This window comes from Erinaceus europaeus, chromosome 9 (assembly GCF_950295315.1).
Source record: "Erinaceus europaeus chromosome 9, mEriEur2.1, whole genome shotgun sequence".
Lineage (NCBI taxonomy): Eukaryota > Metazoa > Chordata > Mammalia > Eulipotyphla > Erinaceidae > Erinaceus > Erinaceus europaeus.
The window spans coordinates 24,016,766-24,032,019 of record NC_080170.1 but is presented as its reverse complement, the minus strand read 5'-3'; the positions used below and the strand labels follow the sequence as shown (position 1 = coordinate 24,032,019).

General features: G+C 39.7%; 1 protein-coding gene and 1 long non-coding RNA gene across 2 annotated transcripts in view; one reads left to right on the top strand and one right to left on the bottom strand.

Annotated features, from left to right (window-relative positions):
- Window positions 1-15,254, bottom strand: part of LOC132540366 (uncharacterized) — a 113,751-nt gene that overhangs the window by 74,861 nt on the left and 23,636 nt on the right. The gene's annotated exons all lie outside the window — the stretch shown is intronic.
- CPB1 (carboxypeptidase B1) overlaps window positions 1-15,254 on the top strand; it is a 47,122-nt gene that overhangs the window by 13,263 nt on the left and 18,605 nt on the right. Inside the window, exons 3-9 of the mRNA XM_007518066.2 lie at window positions 1,569-1,693; window positions 10,501-10,600; window positions 10,689-10,790; window positions 11,624-11,725; window positions 13,266-13,376; window positions 13,464-13,554; window positions 14,990-15,192. Of these exons, the coding sequence (XP_007518128.2) occupies window positions 1,569-1,693; window positions 10,501-10,600; window positions 10,689-10,790; window positions 11,624-11,725; window positions 13,266-13,376; window positions 13,464-13,554; window positions 14,990-15,192 (834 nt within the window). The remainder of the gene's footprint in view (window positions 1-1,568; window positions 1,694-10,500; window positions 10,601-10,688; window positions 10,791-11,623; window positions 11,726-13,265; window positions 13,377-13,463; window positions 13,555-14,989; window positions 15,193-15,254) is intronic.

The following is a 15,254-nucleotide window of genomic DNA, read 5'->3' as shown; positions in this document are numbered from 1 at the left end:
ATAAAGAGCTTGCCAGACTCAACAACAAGACAACAAATAACCCCATCCAAAAATGGGGGGAGGACTTGGACAGAATATTCACCACAGAAGAGATCCAAAAGGCCGAGAAACACATGAAAAAATGCTCCAAATCTCTGATTGTCAGAGAAATGCAAATAAAGACAACAATGAGATATCACTTCACTCCTGTGAGAATGTCATACATCAGAAAAGGTAACAGCAGCAAATGCTGGAGAGGTTGTGGGGTCAAAGGAACCCTCCTACACTGCTGGTGGGAATGTCAGTTGGTCCATCCTCTGTGGAGAACAGTCTGGAGAACTCTCAGAAGGCTAGAAATGGGCCTACCCTATGACCCTGCATTTCCCCTCCTGGGGATATATCCTAAGGAACTCAACACATCCATCCAAAAAGATCTGTGTACACATATGTTCTTGGCAGCACAATTTGTAATAGCCAAAACCTGGAAGCAACCCAGGTGTCCAACAACAGATGAGTGGCTGAGCAAGTTGTGGTATATATACACAATGGAATACTACTCAGCTGTAAAAAATGGTGACTTCACCGTTTTCAGCCGATCTTGGATGGACCTTGAAAAAATCATGTTGAGTGAAATAAGTCAGAAACAGAAGGATGAATATGGGGTGATCTCACTCTCAGGCCGAAGTTGAAAAACAAGATTAGAAAAGAAAACACAAGTCGAACCTGAAATGGAATTGGAGTATTACACCAAAGTAAAAGACTCTGGGGTGGGTGGGTGGGTGGGGAGAATACAGGTCCATGAAAAATGATGAATGAAATAGTGGGGGTTGTATTGTTAAATGGGAATCTGGGGAATGTTATGCATGTACAAACTAAAAAAAAAAAAAGAAAAAAAAGAAAATGAAAGGTGGTGGTGCCCCTGATTGAGCGCACATATTACAGTGTTCAAAGACCCAGGTCCGAGCCCTGGCCCCCACCTGTAGGGGGAAAGCTTCACAAATGGTGAAGCAGTGCTGCCGGTGTCTCTCCGTCTCTCTCCCTCTCTATCACCCCTTTACCTCTCTGTTTCTGACTGTCTCTATCCAACAAATAAATAGAAATTTAAAAATTAAAAGAAAGAAAAGGGAAAGCTTGATTTCTCTCTCTTCAATACACATATACAACTCTAGTTAGCTCCTCATCATTCAACAACCTTATCTGTTAATATAGACATAACCGTCACAATAAGCAACTGCTCCAGAAAATACATAAACAAACAAATTAATTAATTAATTAATTAAATAGAAATGACCAGTTGTAGAATATTCCAGTTAACTAGCCTTGCAGGAAGTAATTATGTGTTTTTCATGCCTGTTGATAACCAATTAAGCCCATGTATGTAAGTATGTATGTATGTGTAAACATTTTTATTGACATCTAACAGCTTGTTTCCAACCATTGTTCACTCAAGGGAGAACTTTTTAAGAGGTATCATGGATAATTTAATTTAGAAAGTAACTCAATGAAGTAAAACAATAATGGATTTGTTGATAAGAATTCATGTGTTAAATTACAGTTGTTCAATACAATGTATTTTATTCCATATTAAGATTGACTTCTGGAAGCCAGATTCTGTCACACAAGTCAAGCCACAGAGCACAGTTGACTTCCGTGTAAAAGCAGAAGATGTTTCCATCGTGGAAGACTTTCTGGAGCAGAATGAACTCCCATCTGAGTAAGTTGATATTTCATGGATATTAGAATTCTCTCCTAACTATCAAATGATCTGAGCCTCTGAAAAATCCTCGGGAAATAAACACAAGACAAAGAGAATTTCTCTGCTAGGCAGCCTCAAGTACGTCATGCTAGCGCTAACATGGACTCCAAATCTTAAGGCTTGGTGGATTTTGTGTGTAGAAATTAATCTTATAAAAATGTTTTTATAGGGCAGGGTGGTGGCATACCTGTTAGAGTTCACATGTCACCATGTGTGAGAAACCAGGTTCAAGCCAGTGGTCCCCATCTGTAGAGGAAGCTTCATGAATAGTGGAGTAGTGATATAGGCATCTCTCTCCCTCTCTGTTTTCCTCATCTCTCTCAATTCCTCTCTATTCTTTCAAATAAAAGAAAAAAAGTAGAAGAAGAACATGGCCACTGGAAGCAGTTGATCAGTCCTACAGGCACTGCACCCCAGTGATAACCCTGGTAGCAATTTATAAAACAAATGGTTTTGAACCCAAATCTCTAGGCAGATGTCTGACTTGTTACTGTTTTACAAGGGGTATATAAACTACCAATCAAGCCAACAACACTCTGTTATCAGCTACATATGGTTCTCATTCTAAATCATAACAAGTATTCTTTTTTTAAAGATTTTTTAAAATATTTATTTATTCCCTTTTGTTGCCGTTGTTTTATCCTTGTAGTTACTGATGGTGTTGTTGTTGGATAGGACAGAGAAAAATGGAGAGAGGAGGGGAAGACAGAGGGGGAGAGAAAGACAGACACCTGCAGATCTGCTTTCACCACCTGTGAAGCAACTTCCCGGCAGGTGGGGAGCCGGCGGCTCGAGCTGGGATCCTTGCATTGGTCCTTGTGCTTTGCGCCACCTGCACTTAACCCGCTGTGCTACCACCCGACTCCCATAAAAAGTATTCTTTTCAGGTGAGCAATCCCACTGAAAGCTACAGGGTTCTCGACCCTTTGGGTTAAGGATTGTAGTCTTAATTTTTATTGTAATTTAGTCAGAGTGTCTTCCCACATTTCTTTCCCCTAAGGACCTGTCACTATCTCTAGAGGTAGAAGAAGGCATGGGGGGGAAAAGTAGTGAAAGAAAGAAAGTACATCCCCAGAGACCTCAAGTTCACAAAGTTGATCAACCAACACTGATTGGTTTTCCCACTGAGAGAAGAATGTCCTACTAAACAGAGATTGTTGTCCAACTGTTGCTCCAACACATAGAGAGTGCCTACATGTACCAAGTACCACAAAAGGATGAAAAGATTCCCCCTTCAAAGGAAGACCAGCTTAAAATAAAAAATTGCAACAGTGTGTAACAGAGGTTAAAAGGGGTAAAAAGTTGTAGATGCAGGAGAAATGATAGACCAAGCTTGGGAAAACAAATCAAATCTAGGAAACAAAACTTCAGCTGAGAATTCACAGATGAGCTGGAGTTAGCCAGACAATGGATAACCATACTCTGAATAGAAAGCAGACTTAATGTTCCAGCTTAGAACCGAGAGAAGCCACACGTTACACTGTTCAAGGACCCAGGTTCAACACTCCCACCCCGACCCCAGATACAAGAAAGAAAGCTTTGGGATTAGTGATGTAGTATTGTAGGTGTCTCTGATTCTATCTAACAAATAATAAACAAATATTTTTTAAAACTTTAATGTGATTTAAATAATTTTAATATTACAAAGTGCCTCTTGGGGGATTACAATTTAAAAATAGAAAGCAATGTAGCAGTCAGAATTGTCACCTGTCACGTCTATACCACCATCAGAAGAGATGCAGCATACTAAAACAAGTAAATGCTTTCACAGAGAAACAAAACTAAAAGACTGGATTCAAATAATGATTCTGTAACAACTACCTGGTTATGTGACCTTAGTGTTCTGAACCTTCCTGATCTTTAGTTTCCTTACCCATAAAATGTAAATATGACATGTCTGTCAAAAGGTTGTTGTGAAAATGAAATAAACCTATGGAAATACATAGCAGCTTCTATTATTATTGCTGAAAATACTGCTTCACTACTGTATAAAAGGATATGTATACATTTTAAAGGTCAGCAGACACTCCTGGGTTTCACCCCACAATCACGTTTCACAGAGCTTAGCTACTTGCTTCTGCCTGAGGGAAGTGTCAAAACAGGACCTATAAGAACTGGCTGCATCTTTGAAAACAAAAGACAGCTTTAAGTTTCCAAATGTGATTAAGATTAGTGTCTCTGACATTTTGTTCTTCTTAATACACTAAGAAAGACTCCTAAAAGCCTAAATGCTAGGGGCCTACAGTAACATTCCAAAACATGAGTTTATTGTGAATTATTTAAGAAAAACAAAAGGCAGTTCAAAGACAATAAGCTAACCTTAACCATCTGAATGATGTCATAATTCTCCCCAAGCCACCAAGCAGTAAACTGATTTCTAATCACACGTCAGTCTCTTTTTGTCAGGTAGAAAAGTCAAACCCTCTTTTTTTTTCTTTTTTTTTTAAACTTCAGGGGAACCATGCATGAATGTTGTCTCATTTAGGATAGAGACTATTCCCTGGGGGCTCAGATTTTGTTAATTTTTGCATCTTTGTTCACTGCTTAACATATTTGTAGCATATAATTTTCTAAATATTAAATAATAATAAGTTCCTAGAAATCCTGAAGAAACCCACAAGCAATATCCTTCCCAGGCCATGAGCAGTCCCTGTGCAGACCATTATTCCCTCATATAGTAACTAATGTGTATTTAGATGGTTTCCTGCCCGCAAGAATTTGCAGGTGTGTTTGTACATAACAAGAACCACTGCATGTGCTCCACCAGAGAGAGGAAGAGAGAGAGAGAGAGAGAGAAAGCTTCTTAAGATTTTTCCAGGGCTTCCAATCCTCTTCACTAAGTCTGGCATCATTTGGCAACTTTAATCAGTTACTAATGAAAGTAATTCTGAAAAAGTAGTAAGGTCATTCTGAAGTGCCAGGAGGGGAAAATCAAAATAAAATGTGAAAACACACACATACATACACACACACACACACACACACACACACACACACACACACACACACACACACCACTGTTTCTGTTTCTAAATGCTTATGTTGCACTGTTAGGGTATAGAAAGACTCAGCCTAAATCTCCAACTTATGATTCTGAAGCCAAGTTGACAAACTTTTTTGCGGGGCAAGGTAGCCACTGTAAATTCTCCCTATGGGGGTTGGGTGGTGGTACAACTGGTAAAACACAAGTTCCTATGTGTGAGGACCCAGGTTCAAGACCCCAGCCCCCACCTACAGGGGGGAAAGCTTCACAATGAGTGGTGCAGTGCTGCAGGTGTCTCTCATTCTCTTCCCCTCTCCCCCCTCGCTCCTTATTTCTCACTGTCTCTATAATAACTAAATAAATAAAATTTTAAAAATAATAATTCCTCCTTATAAACTGCATAGAAGCTGACTTGGCCTTATACAATCCAGAAGGAGACACATTATTGCCAACTGCCTCTATCATCATTGTCTGCATATTTCAGGTTCATACAGTGAAGTGTCCTCCGATAGGGTACAGAGAAGTGATGCTTAACAGCAATGGATACGGGGGCCAGGTGGTGACTAACCTGGTTAAGCACATACATTACAGTGCACAAGGACCCGGGTTCAAGTGGTGAAGCAAGGCTGCAGGTGCTCTTTCTCCCTATCTCCTTCTCCACTCTCAATTTCTCTCTCTGTGTGTCCAACAATAAATAAATTAAAATAATTTTTAAAAATAAACAAATAACAGCAATGGATATACATAGTCAGGAAACTGAGCACATAATTCTGTTTTAGGAATCTGAACAGGGAAGAAAAGTGAGTCTTGTCCGCACATGGTGTTTCTGTCTGTTGGGAGTCCCTGTTAGCTAATTTGCCTGCATATTACACAAAAACAAGTTGGTTGGCACTATAAAAGGAACATACAAAAGTGTAAAATACTGTATATGCCTCTATAGTTTGGAGCTATCATGTGGTCCCTATTCCATGAAGAGGCATTGTTTTAATCTCCTAGAAGAGAAGCTCATTATTTAGTAATAATATTTTATAATATAGCTAAAGTACAGCTTTATCTTGAATCTAATAAAATTAAAGAATCATAAATCTGGGATAGATCAATTGAGGTCAGTACCCCCCCCCACCTTCAGGCCAAAGCCAGCCCCATATTACTACCTGACTCAGATGGTTCTTATATAAGTTAGTGATGGTTCTTTTATAAGTTAATTGAGGATATTTTACTATGGGAAGACCTACCTTAAATTTCAGTGCTTTTTTTTTTTCTTGCATCTCCATCCTGGTTATTAATGAGAGGGTTTAATATTTAACATAGTGATATCTCAGACAGAATATCTTACTCTTGGTACCAACGTCACTGATTCTCCTAAAGAATTTGAGGACTAGGTGAAAGAGAAAGGATATCTGGAGAGGCCCTCCCAGCAGCTGCTTTCTGACAGGTCAGAGCTGTAGAAACACGCAGCCACTGAAGGTTTTGAGGCTGTGCAACACCTGGGAGCAATTAGTTGACTTTTTACAACAAACTCCCTCAAAGAAACCAGGTGGCCTCCTTATGATTGTTCACTTGGTTGCAGACCATGGAAAATCTTGCTAAACTGAAAGTAAATGTCATGTACCACTTCCTCTTGGATTTTGCACTCATTTGGTCCAAGTTTATCATTGCTAAGCATAATTTTGTCTTTCAAATCGATGACCTTGGAACACATTTGCATCCTTAAAGGTCTCTGCCTATGGACTTCAAGTCTTCAAGGTTGTACTTTTTCCATTGTTGTTTTAGTGGATTTTTTTTTTAAGGTGCTTTCAGGAAATTTATTGTAGTATTGAGAACAAGGAATATAGGATAGTTTTAGAAAGAGATTTGCAATGTTCAATTTCCTCTTTGTTGTAATGTATTTTATAGTAATTTAATAATGACAAACAAGATTGCAAAATAACAGGGGAACAATTCCACACAGTTCCCACCACCAGAGTTCTGTGTCCCATCCCATCCCTTGGAAACTTCCCTATGGGAATATGGACCAAAATTTTCTATACGGTGCAGAAGGTGGAAGGTCTGGCTTCTGTAATTGCTTCTCCGTTGGATGTTATTTTAGTTTTTAAATATATTTGAAAATTATTGCCCTATCCTATCTCTTTTTTTAATTATCCCTATTTATTTATTGGGTAGAGACTGTCAGAAATCAAGAGGGAAGGGGGTGACAGAGAGGGAAAGAGACAGAGACACACCTGCAGCCCTGCTTCACCACTTGTGAAGCTTTCACCCCGCAGGTGGCAACTGGGGATTCAAACCTAGGTTCTTGTGCACTGGAACATGTGCAGTCAACCAAGTGTGCCACCACCCAACCCCTCCCTAACCTATCTCTATGCTATAGATTTCACTGTTCTTTTGTTAGATTTTTTGTTTTTAATTTATTTCTGCTCTAAATTTTATTATTTGCTGTGTTTTCCATTTCTTTTCAGCCCTGATTTTTTTATTGGATTTCCTTTGTTTTGTTTTGTTTTGTTTTTTTGGGGGGTGTTCTTTGTTTCCCTAAATGGCAGGAGAAAAGTCAGGCCAGCTGTATGGCACAGCCCCAGTAGGCTAGGGTTAACCGCAAAGTGGGGAGTCCTGGACTAAACTGAAGCTATTTTTCCTTACATTGATAATTTAAAGACCTATTGACTATATTGAATATGCACAAATAATACCTGGGAACAATAAAAGGAGATCCCTGGGGGGAAGTACATTGTGACAACAATTATGGCAGTGAGTGTGACAAGATTAAACATGGCCTAGGAGCAGAAGCTGCTGTACCCATTGGGAGGCTTTCAGAAAAAGAGCTACTTATCACCACTATAGTTTCTCTATAAGCTGGACTCAGACCAAAAGCCAGGATTATGGGTGGCTTGTAGTATGCATGGCAAACTTTGATCCCTATCTAAATATAAAGAGGCCCCATTGCTTACCCTCACCCACAGAAAGTTAGTAAACTTTCATTAGCTAAAAGTCAGTGAACTTTCATATATGCAAAGGTTAACCAGAAGAGAACCCCATGGTGTGTACTTACTTTACAGTTTATTCATACAGAAGGTCAGAATAGGGTCAAAACATAGATGGTCATTTCAAGGGAATTTTCAAGGGAAAATTTAGACTACTCCTGACCAAGGAAACTTTCAAGGGAAGAATTAGGCTACCCCAGACCCAAGAAACTTTCAAGGGGAGATCAGAATGCCCCAGGCTTAGAGAACTTTCTAAGGAAAACATACCTATAATAATAATAATGTTGTTTAAGATTATTCCTGATATTAATGAAAACAATTATACATGATGTCATCTGTATCCTTGATGTTAATGAAAAAAATCTTACATAATGTCAACTATATCTGAGCAAAAAGTGTTTAAATAATAAACCTCTGCAGACAGAGGACAGAGACACCTCTCTCCTGCACCTGAAGCAGCTAATGTGTCTCTCACTTCATTCATCTCGCCAACTCCCCCTTTCCTTCAGGGACTCTGAATTACTTTCACCTGGGCCGGCTCCCAGCACCTAACTCCTTCAGGTGTGAGGTCAAATTGAGCTTTGTGGGCCTGTATTATCATGATTGTCCTACTGCTCCGATTTTATCCCATAGATTCGACAGCTCTTATCTTTATTTTCATTTATTTCCAAGAATTTTAAATTTTCCTCTTTTTCTCCTAGACTCAACTCAGTAACATCTTGTTAAGTCACCATATGTTTGAGTCTCTTCCAGCTTCATTTTATAGGACTGACTACTAGTTCAATTCCACTTGGATCTAAAAATTATATGCCTGATCTGGTTTCTATATGCATGAATTTACCAATGCTACTTTTATGGCCCAGCTTATTTTCTTTTTTATTTTTATTTATAAAAAGAAAACACTGACAAAACCATAGGTTAAAAGGGGTACAACTCCACACAATTCCCACCACCAGAACTCCATATCCCATCCCCTCCCCTGATAGCTTTCCTATTCTTTATCCTTCTGGGAGTATGGACCCAAGGTCATTGTGGGATGCAGAAGGTGGAAGGTCTGGCTTCTATAACTGCGTCCCTGCTGAACATGGTATTGGCAAGTGGATCCATACTCCCAGCCTGTCTCTCTTTCCCTAGTGGGGCAGAGGTCTAGGGAGGTGGAGCTCCAGGACACATTGGAGTGGTCGTCTTTAGGTGGTACTGGGGATTGAATTCATTTTACTTATTTTATTTTTATGAGAGAAAGAGAGAGAGAGAGACCAGAGCACCACTAAGCTCAAGCACATGCAGTGCCTGGGATGGAATCTAAGACCTTGTGCATTTAAACCCTATGCTCTATAATTAAGCTACCCCCGAATCTTCTCCTTTATCCTTTACTTAATACTATGTTAAGATGGTTAAACCCACCTAACTATAAAGCAAATGACATTTAGTATTAATTTACTGCATTTTCCACAAAGACACAAGTTCATGCCCAAGTTAACAGAATGAAGAAGAGGCCAGGAGGGAGATTCATGGGCTGTCCCTGACATACTTTCCTGCAGTGTCCTTGGGGCATCAGGAGGAGAAGGGGGCGTTTGATGTGTGACTGCAGTTCTCTGTGTACCAAATAAAAACATTTCAAGGTTTGACAGTGAGGAATGAGAGTTCACCAAGCTAGCCTCTGTCTTCACTCTTCACAGAGCTATGTTCAAGGATGTTAATGTTCACAAGGTTGTAACCCTTCAGATTACACGTGCCACTCAAACGTAGCCAAGGGGAATAGATTCAGACGTGTTCACCTCTTCAGGCATACCTCTTAAATAACACTGTTCGCCTGAATGATCACTTCTAGTAAAAAGGTAGGCCTCATTGATTTTATCACCGACTTCCATGCTATTTTGCTATAGAACCATTCTTATATTACATTAAGCTAGTCAAAAGGCAAGTATGCAGACACTAGTCCTAGTAACCCAGTATTCTTTTGCCTAATAAATCTTGAGCTTGTTACTTTTTTTTCTGAATTCCCAGCCATCAAGGTACTTTTCTTGAAATCTAGAGATATGTCTTAGGTCACCATGTCCCAACATACATAGGACTAAGCTGTGAATGTCACTTCTAAAGCCAGGAAAATCTTCTCAAGTAGAAAGACCACAGAGGAAAGTTCAGGTGCGCGCTGCTGTGTGTCAGCCCAAGTCCCTGACTCAAGGTCGACAAAATAGCAGGGGAAATCATTCTCTGAGTTTAGAGCTCAAGAATAGCCATATAGATGAGGCTTGAGTCAAAGAAGACTCTGCCAACACAATGGAATACTACTCAGCTTCTACAAATAGTGAATTCACTGTCTTTACCTCATCTTGGATGGAGCTTGAAGGAATTATGTAACCAGAAAGAGAAGGATGAATATGGGATGATCACATAGACATAAACTGAAAATAAAAGAATAGAGGGAAAATACTAAGTAGCACTGGGACTGGGTTTGGTGTATTGCACCAAAGTGAAGGATTCTGGGGTGGGAGAGGGTAGTGTTCAGGTCTGGAACATGATGGTGGAGGAGGATGGAAGTGGGGGGGTTATGTGGAAAACTAAGAAATGTTACACATGTACAAATTGCTGTCTACTGTAAATCATTGATCCTCCGTCCCCCACAATAAAGGCAGAAAAAAAAAAAGACTGTATCTTGGTCACTTCCATGAATATCTCCAAGGTCAAATATGACAAATGAAAAATGCATTATAGCATCTGCCAAGCAGTGGTGCTGAGTCTGTGTGTGTGATCCTTGGGAAATACACAGATATATTCACAGGAGCTTCCACTTTGGTTCACTGCAGGATATTGATAAACAACCTGAAATCTCTGTTGGAGGACCAGTTTGACAGCCGGGTCCGTGCGACTGGACACAGTTATGTCAAGTACAACAAATGGGAAACGGTACGATTTGCATAGGACATAGCCAGATCTTTCTGTGGGAACTGAACCAAAAGCATCCTACTAATCCACCAATGGTTCCATTTGGTAGATAGAGGCTTGGACTCAGCAAGTCGCCAATGAAAACCCAGACCTCATCTCTCGTAGCATTATCGGAACCACATTTGAAGGACGCAATATGTACCTCCTCAAGGTAATCATCTTAAACTATGACCTCAGCAAGTCTGAGGGCTTTAAATCAATGAATTCTAACACATTAACATCTGTTTCACAGACGTGCTCATCCCAAATATTGTTATGTCTTTCGCTGCCTATGTCCCCCAGGGAATCATTCAGATTCCCCAGCTTTTTTTATCATAGGTGGATTCTTCCATCATTATTTTGATTTATTCAAAAAGAAAAAAGTGCGATGAAACGTAAGACGTCCCATAAATTTAACTACATTCCTGTAAGCAATGTAAATGATCATCTACCTTGATGAAATTCTTCTCCCCCAGATGTTGTTTGCAAATCCATTTGCTAAAAAGGTTCATAAACCTCATGTCTATAAGCATCTCAACAATTTGTTTCCGCCTTCCTCTCATGCCATTTTTTTTATCACGTAATTCTAATGAAGAAATTAAAAGACAGGGATAAATGAGAGAGAAGGACAAATTCATACAAGATTAGTAACAATCATGATGGCTTCTAATTACTCATTCAGTTGTCTTGGTCATGTCACCTAATAATAGCAGCCCAAAATAACCTCCATGTGAGTACAATTAAGCAAGGTAATCAAGCATCGCCTGAAAGTACAAGCTTGTCAAGCTTAATAAAAATAATAAACAGTCATGTAAGCCCTCAGCTCAAACACTGTGTCTAGAGGCAAGAACATTCTGTGTTAGGATTATGTTTTAATTGAAGCACGGGCTGTATTTCTTCCTGCTGTCAAGTTTCACACCTGTTGAGGCTGAAGCGCAGGATGCTGTGAATGTAAACTCCTGTATGTGAGGCATCACAAGTTCTACTCTGTCTTGGTGGCAATAGGTTGGCAAAGCTGGATCAAATAAGCCTGCCATTTTCATGGACTGTGGTTTCCATGCCAGAGAGTGGATTTCCCCTGCATTCTGCCAGTGGTTTGTGAGAGAGGTGAGTACCCACAGTGGTCTGGGAAAGGACAGAAGGAGAAGTTTTTGTTTGTTTGTTTCTTTTTTAACTAACAGCTTATAGCCTCACATTAATTAAAAAAAGAAAAAAGATTATAATGCAGAAAAAAAAAACCTTAAATCCAGGCTCCCATTTTAGATATTAGTTTTAGCATTCATTGAGCAAGTCACATATTTATAAGGTGTTAGACAATTGCCAAATTATATTTATTTGAATTTGATTCACTTGAACTTAGTCATCCACATTTAGTGCTAAGATTGTTAAGTGTTAAAGTGGATTGTTTCTTGGAAAGTTAGTGATAGAGCCAGCAAAATGGCTCAGCTGGATAACTGGCCTGAAATGCCATGTGTTCAACCCAGATTTGAACCCAGCTCCTACAACATTGGAAGGAGCTTTGGTTCTGTAGTCACTCAGTCTCTCTCTCTCTCTCTCTCCCTCCCTCCCTCCCTCCCCCTCCCCCCTCTCTCCCTCCCTCCCTCCCTACCTCCCTACCTCCCTCTCCCTCTTCCTTTCCCCGCCCCCCCCCCATCAATCAGAAAAACCCAATCTGGAATAGTAAAACCCCAATGATTACAAAGAAAAACAGAAAAGGACATTGTTAATCATGGAAACCATAAATTTGGTCATTTGTTCCTGGATAATAGCCATTCCATTCTAGTCCCTACTCAGATGACATTATTTTTCACTCCTTATAATATTTTTAAGATTTTATTTTTATTTTAATGAGAGAGATACCAGAGTACTATTCAGCTTTGGCTTATGTTGATAAGCCTGAGGCATGAACTTTTTTTTGCATAACCATTATGTTATCTCCTATGGCCCCACTTGTTATAATCCTGATGATATGATACTAAAACAAAAATAATAGTGATAAAAAAGTGAGTATCTCAGAAACTTAAGAATGGAAAACAGCTATTTTAAACAAAACAATTGGTGAGTTTTAGTAATTACTTTTTATTTATATTTGATTCTATATTTTAATATTTTTTGTTTTTATTGAGGGGTTATTAATGCTTTATAGTGAAGTTATTTATTGGTTGTTTCCTTTTTATTTCTTTTTGGGGGGATTAATGTTTACATTCAACAGTAAATACAGTAGTTTGTACATGCATAACATTTCTCAGTTTTCCACATAACAATACAGCCCCCACTAGGTCCTCTGCCATCCTTTTCCAGGGCCTGTACTCTCCCCACTACCCACCCCATATTGATTTATTTTTAATGAAAGACAGATACATAGAGAAAGATACTGAGAGGCCAGAGCACTGCTCAGCTCTGGCTTATGTTGGTGCTGGGGATTGAACCTGGAACCACAGAGTCTCAAGCATGAATGTCTTTTTTTGCACAGCGATTATGCTGTGTCCCCAGCCCAGTAATTGCTTTTAAACATGAGCAACATCCACCTCAATAGTGGACAATTTTATTGCCAAAATCAACATTTATCCAGTCTATATAAATACTGTCGTAGAGGAATCTCCCATTCCATTTTCCCATGAAACTCTGCTTTGTCAACCACACACAGGCTATTCGAACCTACGGGCATGAGATCCACATGACAGAACTTCTAGAACAGTTGGACTTTTACATCTTGCCTGTGGTCAATATTGATGGCTACGTCCACACCTGGACCAAGGTATAGAAGTCAGTTCTGGGAGAGGTGGATGGCACTAAAACCAACAACTTCTGCAATCCTTGTCCTAATTGTATAATCCACTTTCAGAACCGAATGTGGAGGAAGACCCGCTCCACCCATCCTGGTTCTAGTTGCATTGGCACAGACCCCAACAGAAACTTTGATGCTGGTTGGTGCCGTAAGTATCTGGTTACTTATTCGGCCTGCATCTGCTAAAAACAGAGGAGCAAGACATAAGCCATCTAAAAAACACAACTGACAGCAGAAAATAGTTCATACACAAGGGCCCATAGAAAAAAGAAGAAGAAGAAAAAATAACCAAAAAAGTAACATGTGGGGGCCAGGTGATAGTGCAGTGGGTTAAGTGTACATGGCATAAAACAAAAGGACCAGTGTAAGGATCCTGGTTCAAACCCCCAGCTCCCCACCTGCAGGAGAGTCACTTCACAAGTAGTGAAGCAGATCAGCAGGTGTCTTTGTCTCCCCGTCTCTGTCTTCCCCTCCCCGCTCAATTTCTCTGTCTTATCCAGCAACAGCAATAGCAATGACAACAATAAAAATAAGTACAACAACAATAACAAGTACAACAACAAGGGCAACAAAATGAGGGAAAATGCCCACAGAAGCGGTGGATTCATAGTGCAGGCACCGAGCCCCAGCAATAACCCTGGAAGCAAAAAAAAAAAAAAAAAAAGTTACATGTGTAAAATAAGAAAAAATGCAAATTTTATATGCCAGGCTTCTGACTTTCTAAAGGCATAAAAGAAGCTATAAGTCAATAAAAATTCATGGTATGTTCTTCTGTAGCCTCAACTGTACTAGATGATGGAAACAGGAGACTGAGCAAAGTCACCAAAATCCCAGTGCTTATGGAATATACAACCTGGAGAATACAGGCATTAAAGAAGTGTTTAGATAGGATGGCACCAACCCCTGTAGAGACTAATTTCTTCCTGTATATGCACACCTAGGAAACTCTGATCTATTACTCAGGCACAAAGAGCAATTAACAACAACAGTAGCAAAGCACAATTATAACAATACACTACAACAGTTTGGACTACCTCGTTGTCTAGCTTTCATCCCAAAGTGTTATCTATTTCCCCACAGTAGGTCACTGAAACTGTAGAGGGAAGCTCTACCAGTCAGATAGAAATTTCTCACTAGTGGTCTGGGAGATGTCGCAGTGGATAAAGCATTGAATTCTTAACCATGAGGTCCTGCGTTCGATTCCCAACAGCACATGTACCAGAGTGCTATCTGGTTCTCTATCTTATGAATAAATAAATAAATTATTTTTAAAAAAGAAAGAAAGAAATTTCTCACTAGTATTATTAGTTTGACTATATGGTTCTCGTCATGTAATGCCACACAGAGAGACACATAGGTGATTTCACATTCACCTTTCTATACACCCTGTTAGCTAAAATCACACCACTTGACTTTTGCCATGACATGTACACAATGTATAAGCTGGATACCCTTGAGGCTGATGCTAAAGACTCCTACGTAAGCCACCTTTTTAACTCCTTCATCTGAAACTTGGAAACAGGCCCTGTCAGAACCTCAGTAGTCGGCCATTTGCCATAAACAGTCTATGTGTGTTTCTCCAGAAATCGGAGCCTCTCATCAGCCATGCGATGACACTTACTGCGGCCCTTCTGCAGAGTCTGAGAAGGAGACCAAGGCTCTGGCTGACTTCATCCGCAACAACCTCTCCTCTATCAAAGCCTATCTGACCATCCACTCATACTCCCAGATGATGCTTTATCCTTACTCCTATGACTACAAATTGACAAAGGACAATGTTGAGTTGGTAAGTAGTCATGGGCATAGATAAGGATTTCGCTGTTGAGTTTTTCTTTGTTTTGAATTCAA